Source organism: Balaenoptera acutorostrata, chromosome 6 (genome assembly GCF_949987535.1).
Source record: "Balaenoptera acutorostrata chromosome 6, mBalAcu1.1, whole genome shotgun sequence".
Taxonomy (NCBI): Eukaryota; Metazoa; Chordata; class Mammalia; order Artiodactyla; family Balaenopteridae; genus Balaenoptera; species Balaenoptera acutorostrata.
In genome coordinates, this window is record NC_080069.1 from 118,867,600 (window position 1) to 118,881,753 (window position 14,154).

The 14,154-nt window shown below is 46.4% G+C and overlaps 1 protein-coding gene and 1 long non-coding RNA gene across 3 annotated transcripts in view; one reads left to right on the forward strand and one right to left on the reverse strand.

The window, feature by feature from the left end:
* Positions 1–14,154, forward strand: part of LOC103005422 (uncharacterized) — a 67,192-nt gene that overhangs the window by 19,157 nt on the left and 33,881 nt on the right. The window contains exon 2 of the mRNA XM_057547577.1: positions 10,363–10,905. Coding sequence (XP_057403560.1) covers positions 10,556–10,905 — 350 coding nt within the window. The 5' untranslated portion in view covers positions 10,363–10,555. The remainder of the gene's footprint in view (positions 1–10,362; positions 10,906–14,154) is intronic.
* LOC130708311 (uncharacterized) lies at positions 6,655–12,880 on the reverse strand. Of its 2 annotated transcripts, XR_009008505.1 has the most exons (4): positions 11,440–12,880; positions 10,308–10,455; positions 8,757–8,812; positions 6,655–8,444 (listed from the first exon to the last, which is right to left on the reverse strand). It is a non-coding gene; the product is annotated as an uncharacterized LOC130708311 (long non-coding RNA). The 2 variants fall into 2 exon arrangements; XR_009008504.1 differs by having other exon boundaries at positions 6,655–8,812.

The window sequence follows — 14,154 nt, forward strand, 5'->3', positions numbered from 1 at the left end:
CCTAAAGGAACCAGAAGACGTCAGGAAACGGTGTGGCAACCTTCATGGAAAGACGTGCTCTGCAAAACAGGAGCAGGAAAGCACAGGACAGCCCCGACAGATGGGAAAAGGCAGCATGAGGATATAAAAAAAGGGACGCGGACGTGGATTGCATAGTGCCTTGAATTGTGGTCTCCAAAAAGATACGTCCAAGTCCTACCCCTTGGTAATTGCGAATGTAACCTTACTTGGCAAAAGGGTCTTTGCAGATATAATTAAGACTCTCAAGATGAGATCATCCTGGATGAACTGGGTGGGCCCTAAATCCAATGATAAGTGTCCATATTAGAAGAGAAACACAGACAGGAGAGAAACAGGAGGAGGCCGTGTGAAGGTAGCGGCAGAGATTGGAGTGATACAGCTACAAGCCAAGAAATGCCATAAGCCAGGAGAGGGGCATGGAGCAGATTCACCCTCAGAGCCTCCAGAAGGAACCAACCCTGCCAACACCTGGATTTCAGACTTCTGGCCTCCAGAACTGTGAGAGAACACATTTCTGTTGTGTTAAGTCACCCAGTTGTCATTTCATATAGCTGCCCTAGGAAACTAAGACAGATGGGGTTAGGAAAGATCGCAAGGAAAGAAAAAACATAGTAGCAGGGTTCAAGTCCATACTAGAGACAGTGAAAAGCGGAAATTGTAATGCAGAAAATGCAATCAGTGATGGGGCAAGGCCAACCTTGAGACATTTTCTAAAAAGTGTGGCAGAAATCGAGAGATGAAAACAAAGCATGAGAAAGTGATGAGGATTAGCAGGCAGCAAACACATAACTGGGATTCTTGAAAAAAAGGCTAGAATAAGAGATAACTTAGAATATAATGAGGAAAACTCACCTGTGCCTTAAAACCAAACAGAAAGATCTGAATATGCAGATTGCAAAGGTTCACTGCATTCTGGGGGAAATAAATAGAGGCTTCTACTGAGACATTCTGGAAAACAATGTGATTTATACAAATAATGACAACTTGTATATGCCTCCAGGAAGGAAAGTGAGTTACTTATAAAAGAACAAACCCAGGCTGGTTTAGATTGTGACATGCTAAGTGATGAGGGAGTCATGTTTATGAGGTTTGGGGGAAATACTGAGCACTTGTTACTGAAAGATATGCTCCCATCAGCTGGGAGTCTAAGAATGATAACCCCTGTGTCTTAAGAAGTCTGGGCATTAGCACTGAAACCAGCTAAAAAGCAGCAAGTCTAAAGATTTATTTTCAGTATCACTTCCAGACTAAAGACAAATGTCAAAAATTGTTCTTAAATGACAAATCATAGAATGGAAAAATAATAATCTGACCATCTGAATCTAGAGCTTTAAGTCACATCAATGTAGATCAAAAGGGACCTGAGAGACCTCTTAAATAAGAGGGATTCAGGACGCACTGTTTCTCCTTGAATGATCAGATGTATGATAACTTCGAGTACAATTAGAAATGAAATAGCTACTAACCAAAGTCTGCAAAAGACTAAAGCAAAAATTCCAAGTCCATAAAACAAAATGCAGGAACAAAAGGAAGCAGCTGAGAGGATAAAGAGAAAAAGGCAGAGACCAGCTTTTCCATAGAAGTGAGATGTGCAGGGTCAATGTTAACAATGAATGTAAATGCATGGTGTTTTCCTAGTAAAATACCAAAGACTCTCAGATTGGATAAAACAAAAACTAAGACGGAAATCTAACTATACGGTGCTTGTAAGAAATACACTTGAAACCAAATGACATGAAATAGTTAAAAATAAAAAATTGAGCAAAGTTACATGAGACAAGTTCAAGTCAAAGGAAAGCAAATGTAGTAGTATTCATATCAGACCAAGAATCACAGGCAAAAAGCATGAGATAGGACAGAGGTCCTCTGAATTGATAAAGAGTACAAGTCACAATAAAGATCTGATTGTCACACTCTTTTATGTCCTACATTGCATTAGACCTGACCAGAGGAAGTGATAACTTAGATACATAGAAAGGTAAAAACAACAACAAAAAAAACCACTGGAGGAGACTTAACATACTTCTGTCTTTGACATATTTACATAATGTTCTCCCCCTCCCATGTTTGTATAGGACTGGAAAAATATAATTATTAAGGTTGATTTAATAATTGAACTTTGTACCTGACAAATAAAAGATACTCATTTCTTTGCCAGAACCCATCAAACATTTATGAAAATTGATCATATATTAGGCCATAAAGAAAAATTCAATATAATCCCCAAAGCACATATAATGAAAGCCCCATTCTTTTTTTTTTTAATTAATTAATTTATTTTGTTTATTTATTTTTGGCTGCATTGGGTCTTCGTTGCTGTGCATGGGCTTTCTCTAGTTGTGGTGAGCAGGGGCTACTCTTCGTTGTGGTGTGTGGGCTTCTCATCGCGGTGGCTTCTCTTGTTGCGGAGCACAGGGTCTAGGTGCGCGGGCTTCAGTAGTTGTGGCACATGGGCTCAGTAGTTGTGGCTCGCAGGCTTTAGAGCGCAGGCTCAGTAGCTGTGGCGCATAGACTTAGTTGCTCCGTGGCATGTGGGATCTTCCCGGACCAGGGCTTGAACCCTTGTCCTCTGCGTTGGCAGGCAGATTCTTAACCAATGCGCCACCAGGGAAGTCCCCGAAAGCCTCATTCTTTGGCCACAATGCAATTAAGCTAGGAATTATTAACAAAAATTTAAATTAAAAAGCCAACCATTTGAAAACTAATAACCATTTTTGTAAATAACTCTAAATAAAACCTACTGGACAAGCTATTTTAAAATAATAATGCTGCAAATACCACATATCTGAACACATGGGAAGGTGGTTAAAATGTAACAGGGAGGAAAATTCATAGCTCACTGATGTGAATTTTTTAAATAAGAAAGGGCGGAAGGCAAAAAAGATAAAAAGCAGAATTTAAGAAATTAGAGAAGAGAAAAATAGAAATAAAAGATAAATCGATGACTTGTTTTTTTGGACAGTCTAATAAATTAGGAAAACTTCTAGCAGATCCAATGATAGTAAGCAGAGAGAAATGAATGCGCAATAGGAACAAAAATTTTTTAAATTAAATTATATTAAGTAAAACCTTATGATAATAAATTTGCAAATATGAATAAGCAGATATTTTTGTAGGAAAATACATATTACTAAAACCAATTCAACAAGTAGAAGAAAACCAAAAAAACCTATTACTACAGAGTAAATTGAAAAGGTAGGTAAAGAGGTACTTCCTAGAGAAGTGTTGGTGCTGACACTTTTACTGGCAAATATTCAAATATTTCAAACATTCTGTTTCAGGATACAGGAAAGATAGAGAACTTCCCCAGCTATCTTAAAAATGTAGCATAACCTTAAAACGAAGAGTTGGCAGATAGCACAAAACTATAGACCAGTCCTGCTTGCGAATATGACAAAAATCCTAAATAAAGCACCAGCAAATTATCCTGGTTGGGACTCTTTGTGGCAGAAGAAACAGAAATCTGCTCAAATGAGCTCAGAAAAGGGGAAGATTCCTTATAAAGATTCAGAGTCCTCATGGAATTAAAGAGGGAGACATGTATAGCTGAGCTCCAATGGAGACAGAAGCCATCAGGGCCTATGAATGCCTGATTTCACCTTTTTCTTTACACTAGTATCCTCTGCTACTGATCAGACAGCCAATGCCAAATGACTTTTCAAGTTGACTATTAGGGTCTTTCAGGGTCCCAAGTCTAAACTTAGCAATGAAAGGATGCTTCCTTAACATGGTTCTGGTGACATCTGCAATGTTTGCCAATCTTTCCAGTCCTCCTTCCAGGCTGGGATTGCACTTTCCACTGGGGTTAAGCAGGGCCATGTGAGCTACTGTGTGCCACTTCTGGGTAGAAGCACTTAATTGCTGGTACAAGACTCTCCTATTCCATATCCCTCGCTTCAGTAAGCACAGGAGCATTTGGTGATGTGGGGGCACAAAGCTGAGCCAGTCACAGCTGTCCTAGAGAACTGTCTGAACCCACAGCCAACTTAATATGAACAAGAAATAAACTTCTCTCAAGCCATGATATTTTGACATTATTTGTTACTGCAGCATAATCTACTTATCCTGACTAATTCAATGACAAAGAATATCTATCTCAAGCCAAAAGCCAATATCATATTTAACGGTAAAATACTGGAAGCATTCTGAGCCATGTCCAGAATAAGGCAAGGATGCTTAATAATGCCTCTATAATTTTACATGGCTCTGAATGTTCTAGACAATGCGATAAGACGAGAAACATATACAAAAGGACAACCACTAAAAAGAAGACAAAATTATTCTTTTTTGTGGATAATTGTCTACTTGAAAGCCCAAAGGAAGCAAGTGAAAAAGTATTAGATATTAGGAGAGTTCTATGAAAGTAGTCAGTTATAAAATAAGCATACAAAAAATCAGTAGCTTTCTTCCCTCCCTCCTCTTTTGTGCTCTCTATTGGATTGATTGCGTTTTCTTTATTTCCCTTTTCACTCTGTCAGTATAAAAGTTATACATTCCATTTCTGCATTTTAGATGTTATCTTTAAATTTTTATCAGGCATAATTGACTTAATATAATCTAAATCAAAATTCTCCACCCTCCTCCTAGATAGTACAAAGTCTTATAGTGATTTAACTCCAATTATAGCTTCCAATCAGCATGTATGATTTCCTAGTATTTTGGTTCCATCTTGTTATGAGCCTACATTTGTTATTATTATTATTATTATTAATTTTTACAGCCAACTCTCCTTTAGATTTTACCTACATTTTAATATCTTTGCTCATTGCTCATCACATACCTGATACAGGGTTTGATCTCCTTCCTCCTTAGATAATCCGTTATTAGTTCTTTCAGCAAAGCTCTGTGGGTGATAAAGTTTCTCAGTCTTTGTCCAAAATGTCTTTATTTTACTTTCACCCTTTAAAGATAGTTTAGCTGAAAGACATTTTCAGTTGACAAATATTTTCTTTCATCATCTTGGATATATTATTACTGCATTTTCTTTTGGCCTTTATTGTTGTTGATGTTTTTTGTTGTTTCTTTACAGGCTGTGTGGGATTGTGGTCAAAGCGTATGACCTGGAGTTCTGGGCTGCCTAGGTCCACATCCTGGCCCTGCCATTAATAATTGTGTAATTTTGTGCCCAGGTATCTACTGCTCACAATTCTGCTATTTGGGCTGGGATCAGTTGGGAAGTTCTTCTGCTAATCTTCCCTGGAGTCACTCATGTGGTTGTTCTCATCTGGGGCTTGAATGGGGTAAAGGGTTCAGATGGCCTCACTCAAAAGCCTGGCAGTTGGTGCTGGCTGTCAGGTAGGTCACATCCTTTCTCTTCCACCAGTATTCTACACTGGGTTTCTTGACAAGATGGCAGAAGCGATCTAAGACAGCAAAAGTAAAAGCTACAAGGCTCCTTAAGGTCTGGTTTTGGAAATCACACAACATCATCTTGGCTGCATTCTATTGGTCAAAGCAAGTCTCAAGGCCAGACCAGGCTCAAGGGTGGGGAAATAGACTAACATTCTCCCTCGTGACAAGTGTGTCCTCTTGAAGGCAGGAGCAGCAAAGTCACATCACAAAAGGGTACTGTCAAGGGGAAGTGTGATTCTTCAGGGGCCATTATTGTAACAAAAATTACTAAAGTAACATGAAGTAATAAAGATTAGCTAAACTTTCTGTGCCTCAATTTTCCATCCTTAAAAGGTTTAAGAGTGTTATTTTGAAGACTTAAAGAGCTAATGTGCAAAGTGCTAAGAGCACTGTTTTTCCTTCTGGTTGCTTTAAGTAATTTTCTTTGTCTTTAGTATTACATATTTAGTATCTATATCTAGGTGTAGATTAACTGTTATTTATCCTTCTTGGAATTAATACACCTCTTAAATCTGAGGAGTTGTGTCTTTCATCACTATTGGAATATTCTCAGACATTATCATGTTGAATACGATCTCTCCTCCATTCTCCTTATAATCTCCCTTCTTCTAGGTCTTCTCTAAGACATATGTCAGACCTCCTCACTCTATCCTATTTGCTTCTATTTTTGGTCTTTCTATCTTTTTATCTTTGTAGGCTGCATTCTGCGTAATTTTCTCAGTTCTATCTTTAAGTTCATGAACATTTGTTCAGCTGTGTCTAATCTGCTATTTAACACAGCCATTGAAATTTTAGTTTCAGTGGCTGTTTTTCATTCTTAGATATTTGTTTTCCTTCAAATCTGCCTCTTTTTAAAGGTATCTTTTTATTTTCTTGCCTTTTTTTCTTTTAATAATTTAATGCACACTTGGTTTATAGTCTCTTTCAGACTGTGCTATGATCTCAGTTTCACACTGTGCTAATTCTCCCTTGTGGTAGATCATTTCATCCTGTTGTTTCTATTTTTAGCTGTCAGCACCTCTTCACTGAGGATCTTGCCCCTTTTTGGGGTTGTATGTTATGGAATAGTTCCTGGCTCTGGTTTTCCCCTCCCAACTTCCAGGACCTGGGAGTTTCCATTCTTTTTTTCAAGATTAATTATTTCTGTTGCTGTGCTAAATTTCGTTGATGTTCCTTAGCATAAGGAGTGAGGGGAGGGTTACCATTAGCTCAGTCTGCTAGGTCACTGGAACCAGAAGTCAAATTGAATATATTATAAAGGTATAATTTAAAATCAATAGGGAAAATATGAACTATTTATTAAGTGGTATTAAGACAACTGTTCAATAATGAGGGGGGAAAGCAATTCACCTAAACATACACCATCGCTAAAATAAATTGCAGAGATAACAAAAAATTAAATATAAAAGTGAAACTGTAAAAGCGCTAGATGAAAATAATGTCAGTGGGAAAAGCCTGATGGTAAAATGCTCTCGAAGCTTTGACTACAAAAAAATTTAAAAGTTATGTACGTTGAAGAACCATGAAAAAATCCCCAAAGCAAGTGACCAATTAGGAAGATATTTACAAGATACAATAAAGGTTCAATATCCTTAATGTACAAATAGCTCTCACACATGCAGAAGAAGACAATTAATACGTAACAAGGAATTGAGCAAAGGACATGAATCAGTAAAACAATAAGAAAAATGACCAACAAGCATGTGAAATAAGAATTGCAAAATAAGAAAAACAAATGACCAGCGAGCAGATGAAAATACGTTTCTCTTCACTGATAGTAAAAGAAAAGAAAAGAACAGAACAGAATGCACTTTGAAGCAAGAGATCCTTTTTACCTTATCAAATTGGCTAAACATTTCAAAAAGATTAGAATATCCTGTGTGGTGAGGGGAAAAAGGAATTTTACATGACGCTCTTTCCTTGGTAGGAGTGTGTGTGGGTTGAATGGTAGCCCCCTGAAGCCATGAGCATGTCCTAACACCACAATCCATGAATGTTACCTCATTTGAAAAAAAGGGTCTTTGCCGATATAATTAAATTAAGGATCTTGAGATGAAGAGATCATCCTGGATTATAGGACAATGTCCTTGTAAGAGGCATATGGGGAAAAAATAGACAGAGGAAGAGGTGATGTGACCACAGAGGCAGAGACTGGGGTGAGGGGGCTACGAGTCAACTGACAGAAGCTAAGAGAGGGAATTCCCTGGTGGTCCAGTGGTTAGGACTCCACACTTTCACTGCCAAGGGTGTGGGTTCGATCCCTAGAACTAAACTAAGATCCCACAAGCCACGCGGTGCGGGCCCCCCACACACAAAAAAACAAAAAAAAAAACCCAAAAAGACAAAACAAAACCAAACCTGACACCTTGATTTTGGACTTCTAGCCTCCAGAACTGTAAGGGAATAAATTTCTGTTATTTTAAGCCACCAAATTTGTGATAATTTGTCATGGCAGTCCTAGGACACTCACACAGTGTCATCAGAACATTTTCAGGAGGGCAATGTGGCAGTATGCAGACAGACTGGTCCTAAAACGTGCATACCTTTCCTAACATGGAAAACTTTTCTCCTAGAAATCACTCAAAATTAATAATTGAGCATTTGTTAAAGATTTCTCGGCAAGGATATTCACTAAAGCCTTCTTCGTTAAGGGAATTTGAATAAACAGCTTAAATGTTCAATGACAGAAGGTTGGCTAAGTAAATGATGGTTTAGCCGTATAACCATAAGGATAAAAAATAATAATACCCGCAGTGGATGGAATATTTTTGATGTGCTCCGCAAGGAATGAGTACTTTCTGCCTCTTGCCTCATGTAATTCTCACCACAAGGCTGTAAGGCAGTCAGCAGTAGCCCCACCACACAGAGGAGGATGGCAAGGTCAGAGGGTGGAGGCCACCTGCCCGACGTGACGTAGCCAAGGGGCCAAGTTCCTGAACCCAAGCCCTGTACTGTGCACATGTCCACCGCGCAACAAGATGACTCATGGTGCAGCCATCAGATCACCAGGTAACGGCACAGAAGGATCTTGGTGGCAGAATGTCGGATGAAAAACAGCAGTTGAGCACATCCTATTTTTGCAAAAATAAAAAGTGCATTCAATGTGCAGAGAAGAAAGTCTGGAAGGATTTACTATGCACATTAACGGGGAGGTTACCTCTGGGGATGGATTTGGTGATTTTGATTTTCTACATGAACATGCACAGCTTTGGTAATCAGAATAAAATAATGAAAAACCAAAACCACACCACCGGGCCTGTGCTGACCACACTGGCCTCTGACTTTGCTCTGGGAGATGGGGAACAGCCAGTGCCGCAGTGGAGGGACCCCAGGCGCCTGACTCCCCCCGCCCTTGGTCTTCTCCCCTCCGCTGCTGTCCACACCTTCCCTGCATCCGCTCTTCCGTGGGCATCGATTTTTCCATCCTTCAGAGAAGCGCCTGAGGAAAAGGAAAGAGCATCTCTGGATCAATGAGCAGAGCCCTGCAGCCAGGGTCGGGTGGTGTGTCGGGGTGGTCTGCGGGCTGTCTGTCACTGCCCTGCCCAGGACTCAAGGGGGAGGTTGGCTGGTGGGGGAGAGTGAGCTTGGCTGGGCTTCTCCAGTGGCCCCGTGAGCGCGCTGTGTGTGTGTGTGCGCGTGTAGGATAGGCATGGTGGCGGGGGGATGTATGAGATGTGTAATGGGGTGTGGGGCTGTATGCGGGGGAGTTGTGTGTGTGTGTGTGTGTGTGTGTATGAGATGGGGGTACAGTAGGGTCCGGGGTAGGGTGGGGCGTGGTTTTGCCCCCTGCCAGCTGCCAGGGCTGATCTTTGCCTAGAGAAATGGGGAGCGGCCCAAGCCCCCTCTGGCAGGCTCCCATCAACTCACCCTCACGGCTCAGTGAGGAAGGTGCTGGTAGCCACCCACTGCCCAGGTAGAGAAACTGAGGGCTGTGTGTGGTGAGAAGAGAGAGACAGGGAGGGGAGGGAGAGGCAGGGAAAGGGGGAGGGGGAGGGGAGAGAGAGTGTATCACTTGTGGCAGCTCCCAGACTGCGGACCAGACTCCCGTTTAAGGCACCAGCACTCACCTGTGTTGGGTGCTGAGAGTGGGGGCACAGACAGGAGACACCCACCTTGGCCCCGCCCTTGGGGGTTCCCAGTGAGGGGAGTGAGTCGGTATGTGGGCACTCTTGGGCCAGAGCTGGCCAGTCTGAGACAGCAGACCCCCCTCCCCACCCCCCCGCCACCATGCTCTTCAGGCCTGTCCGAGCTTCTCCCACCCATCACGCTAGCCTCTTCCTTCTGGTCAAACCCTCTCCTGACTTGTCACTTGACCAGAGCCCGGTGCCCTCACTCATGCAAACACACCTCCTCTCGGAAGTCCCCATGGACCACCCCCCAGCTCCGCAGCTCCCTGTACTCCTCCTCCAGGGCCCCGGTGACAAACATCCTTGAAGATTTTAGTCCACTGTTTCCCGTCTGTCTTCTCCCAGCCTAGACTGTGAGCTCTGAGAAAGTCAGGCTGAAACTGTGGGTCCTCTTGGCTGGGTGTGCTGTGCCCACCCCCTGACCAGGCACCGAAAATGGCTCAACATATGTTTGTTGCATGAATGAATGAACCATGATAATTGCTAAGAAAAGAAGCATGCAGATGGTCTATTATGAAGTTCTGTGAGCATGGATTGGGTTTGTGTCCGCGTGCACGTGCGCTGAGGTGTGCTCACGTGTGGGTACGGTGCATTCACGTACACGTGCACAAGTATGTGTGCGGGCATGGGGGCGTGCACGTGTGCACAAGGCACCCAGTGCTTGCGTGTGTGTATCATGCATGTGTGTGTAGGTACTGGGGTCCACGTGTTTCTATATGCCAGCGTGTGCAGGTGCGTGTTTACACCTGTGTCTGTTTATGCTACTTCTTGCTCAAGGTTGGAGGAACGTCATCATCCTTCTCTCACGTTTGTTCTCTCTCCATGACCTGCAGCCGACCTTGCTGCTTTTTGCTTTTTGCAGCCTCCAATCCCAGCCCCAGCAAAGACTCCGGCTCCAGCGGGGCTTCAGCTCTAACATTCCAGCCCATTCCAGCACTCAAGTCCCAGACGTTCCCTGGAACACAACAAGAATGTAATCTCGGCTGGATGCCTTTGCCTCTTTCGTCTTCTCATCTGTAAAGTGGACACCAAGCTCACAGACACGCATAAAAGGCATGGCCCAGGACCTGGTATATAGTGAGCGTTCGACACATGTTTCCCACCACGTTGCTTCTGACGGTGATGGTGGTGGTGACCTTCCTCTGGTGGTTGTAAACCAGGGTGATCCAGAGGATGCGGGGAAGGTAAGCCAAAGCAGCGCCCTGCCCGGGTCGGATGACTACATCCCGCCCTCCTGGCCATGGGCTCCCAGAAAATGCTGTGGTGGAAGGAATCAGGGGAATGAAGAGCAGATGTGCAGCCCAAGTGCTCATCCCGGAGCTGCTTCCCTGGCCCGCTGTGGTCAGGGCGCGTGGGTTCTCCCACAGCGGCTCTTCCAGCTGGCTCCATGCCAATCACACGTGAGGTATGTACTTGAAATCAAACCCCAGCTCCTCTTCGTGGCCTGCATGCCCCTCCTTCCCTGTGCTCCAGCCACACAACGGTCTTTCTGCTCTTCTTACACATGTTCCTGCCTCAGGGCCTTTGCATCTGCCATTCCCTCTATCTGGTGTACCAGGTCTCCACATGGTCTTAGGGCTGGCCCCTGCTCATCCCTCAGCTCGGAGGCCCCCTCCTCAGTACCCCCAGTCACGCACCATCACACCACTTATCAACAGCTAACATTCTCTTAAAATGTTCATTTATCAGGCTATTGTTTATGTCTTAATCACCACCTGGAAGGTACTCAACAAAGATTTGTAGAAAGGGAGAGAGGGAGGGGCCTGGCTCCCGGGATCCAATCCTCATAGTTCCATTTATTTAGCATTTACTATGTGCCAGGGTGCAGCCCAAAGTCTAGCCAGCTGGGTGACCCGGGGCAGCTTGCCCTACTTCTCAGGACTCAGTTTCTCCATCTTTAGAGTGAAAGGCAGTCCCACGTCTCTTGAGGGATCCTCACCTCCATTTTGATGGTGTCTCCAGCTCTTCACAACCTGGCAGTCTGCAGAGCCTGGGAATGTGAGGTCTCTGGGGTCCGCAGCCTCCTGAGCCTGCCCTGCTCTCCCGCAACTCTGTCTTTGCAGGGAGCACCTTTTCAGTCCGACTTCATCTCCTCTGGGATGCCGCCCTGCCTCAGGCCTCTCCGGAGCTCTCAGCACACCGTATTTTGATTGTTTACTTCTCTGGCTCCCGTCAGGCTATGAGTTCTGGGAGGCCTGGGACAGGTGTTTTCTTTCAGCATCCTAGCTCAGAAGGGGACGCCCTGCAGGACCCCGGAACCTTACCCAGCTGAGACAAGGTCTGGGATGGGTCATCCAACTCTGCCACCAATTTGCTCACCCCTGGGAAGAAGCCACGCCCTTCTCTGTGTCTTTAGAAACATTGGTGCTATTTACTGCCCACCAAGAGCTCCAGACTGCAGCCCTTGCAATACTATTCACAGCTTCTACCTGATGTCTGTCCAAAAGGCCCGACTCGATGAGCACCCCAGCATCTGTGCCTTTTTTGTTGAGACGGGGCCTGGTTTCTGAGTTTGTTTCAGCTGCGAGGGTCCCTGGGGCGCCTCTGCAGGAGGCGGTGCGGGAATGGCAGAACACTACGTGGGCAACCAGCTTCCCTGTCTTCACTCTTCCCACCCAAGCCCCAGGGGTGGAAAACAATCCACACTCGCCAGAAACCTGACTCCGCTGCTGAGCTGGAAAAGCTGGTTCTGGAAGGGAAGAATGGGGGAAGGGGGCTTCCGAGGCCCCAGGGCCGCTGTCTGGGAGCTGTTCTCACCAGTCAAGTGGCCCTTGGCCTCCCAGGACGGTCACTTGGAGGTTCTCTCTCTGGGAGACGGGCTCTGGCCAAGGCCACCTGAGCAACGACCACTGCAGGGTCTTTGGCGTTCCAGGGAGCCGCCGGGAAGGGCAGTCCGTGCAGACGGTGGAGAAGGGGAGGGGGCGAAAGAGCTCAAACGCTAAGGGTCCTTCGGGCTCTGGGCTAAAGCCCGGGCCTAGCAGCAGGACTTGGCCAGCGCCCGGGGCCGCGGGGTTCGGCCGGCACGCATCCGAGCACCGCTGGGTGCCTGCCCAGCACTGTGCCGGCCGGGGCGAGAGGAGGCGGAGGCGGCGCGAACCAGGGAAAGGGGAGGGGGCCTGGCCGCCGCTGGGCCTCGGGGACCCGAGGGATCCCAGCGACCGCCTGACCCAGAGTGGCGATTCCTCCGCGGGGCCGCCAAGCACGCGCCCAGCTGCCGGGAACGCGCCGCGTGCGTGCGCCCACCTCGCCTCCACCGGCATCAATTCCCGAGATGTCTGTGCATGTCTTTTTCTTTCACTAGAGGTTGCTCACTTTCACTTCTTGCTTCCTTTCCGCTCCTCCGCCAGCTCCGTGAGCGCGTGTGCGTGTGTGGGGGGCGCGCGCGCGCGCCTGTCCGCGCGCTCCCGGTGGACGCTCACCCCGCCCGCGGGCAGGGCTCTCCGGGATCGCCGGGTCCCCGCCGCCTGGCGTCAGGCGCGACGTGGCCCAGCCGCCTAGCCCCCTACGGGAGCGTGACAACCAGTTCCGACAGCCCCCAAAGCCCTGACCACCCTGCGCTGCCCTGGAAGATGGGGGTCCCAGGCGGAGCAGGCCGGAGAAAAGGCCTGGCCTCATCGCTGCGTCCACCCTCCGCCCTCACCGACTTCTCTCACTTTCTGGGTCTTTAAAAAAAAGTAACAGTTCGCCCCTGAAGCTGCTGCTACTTCCCCTGACTCCAGAGACATCTCTCCGGGCCTCTCCACTCCAAACAGGAAACCAAGGCCAGGATGGATGCAGCCTTGCTTCACTGAGCAGGAAGCCACATCCTGTGGAGGCCAGAGCCTTTTGCTTGAGAAAGTAGGATTTGGATGGGGCTGAGAAGGGCCTCTTCGGCTTCCTTTCTGGGCCCAGCCTGCTGGCCTCCTTACTGTTCTTTTAGTGCATCTTGTGCGGGGGTCCCACCTCAGGGCCTTTGCACAGGCTCTGGGCTCCAACGGGCCAGAGACCTCCATTCCTCACTAGCTGTGTGACTTTAGGCAAATGACCTAACCTCTCTGAACCTTCATTTCCTTGCCTGTAAAATGGGCTCATAATAGGATGTTTGAAGGTTCAAAGTGATGACCAAGGACTGAGCAGTTAGGGCACAAGGAAGGACATTTGGTGGGCCCAGGGCAGATGTGGGGATCGGGCAGAAGCCCAGTCCCTTGGCTGGGATACCTCCCCTCACTCCTTCAGGGAACCTCTTTACCACCCATCTCCCCAGTCCCTGCCAGGTCTTCTCAAGGCCTCATTGGCTGACCTTCAACCAAAACAATTCCCTGCCTCAACTCCCGCTGTGAGGACCAGCAGGAGGCAATAGAAAGCAGACCAGGTCAGGAGGCAGGAGAACTGGGTTCAAATTCTAGCAAATTCTGCCTCACTGTGTGATTGTGAGCGAGTTGCTTGGCGTCTCTGTGCCTAAATTTCTTTCTGTGTGAAACTGACGCAGAAGGCTGCCTGGCCTACATCTCAGGACCCTTGGTAGACAAAGCAGGCTGTGGGTGGGATGTCATTCCAAGAAGCGAAAAGCCTCAGATGGAAGCATGTTGCTGCTGTAATTTACACCCATCCTCAAAGCATCAGCTCAGCCTTGAGGAATCAACTTGTCAGCTGGATCTGAGGGGTCCCTGCCACC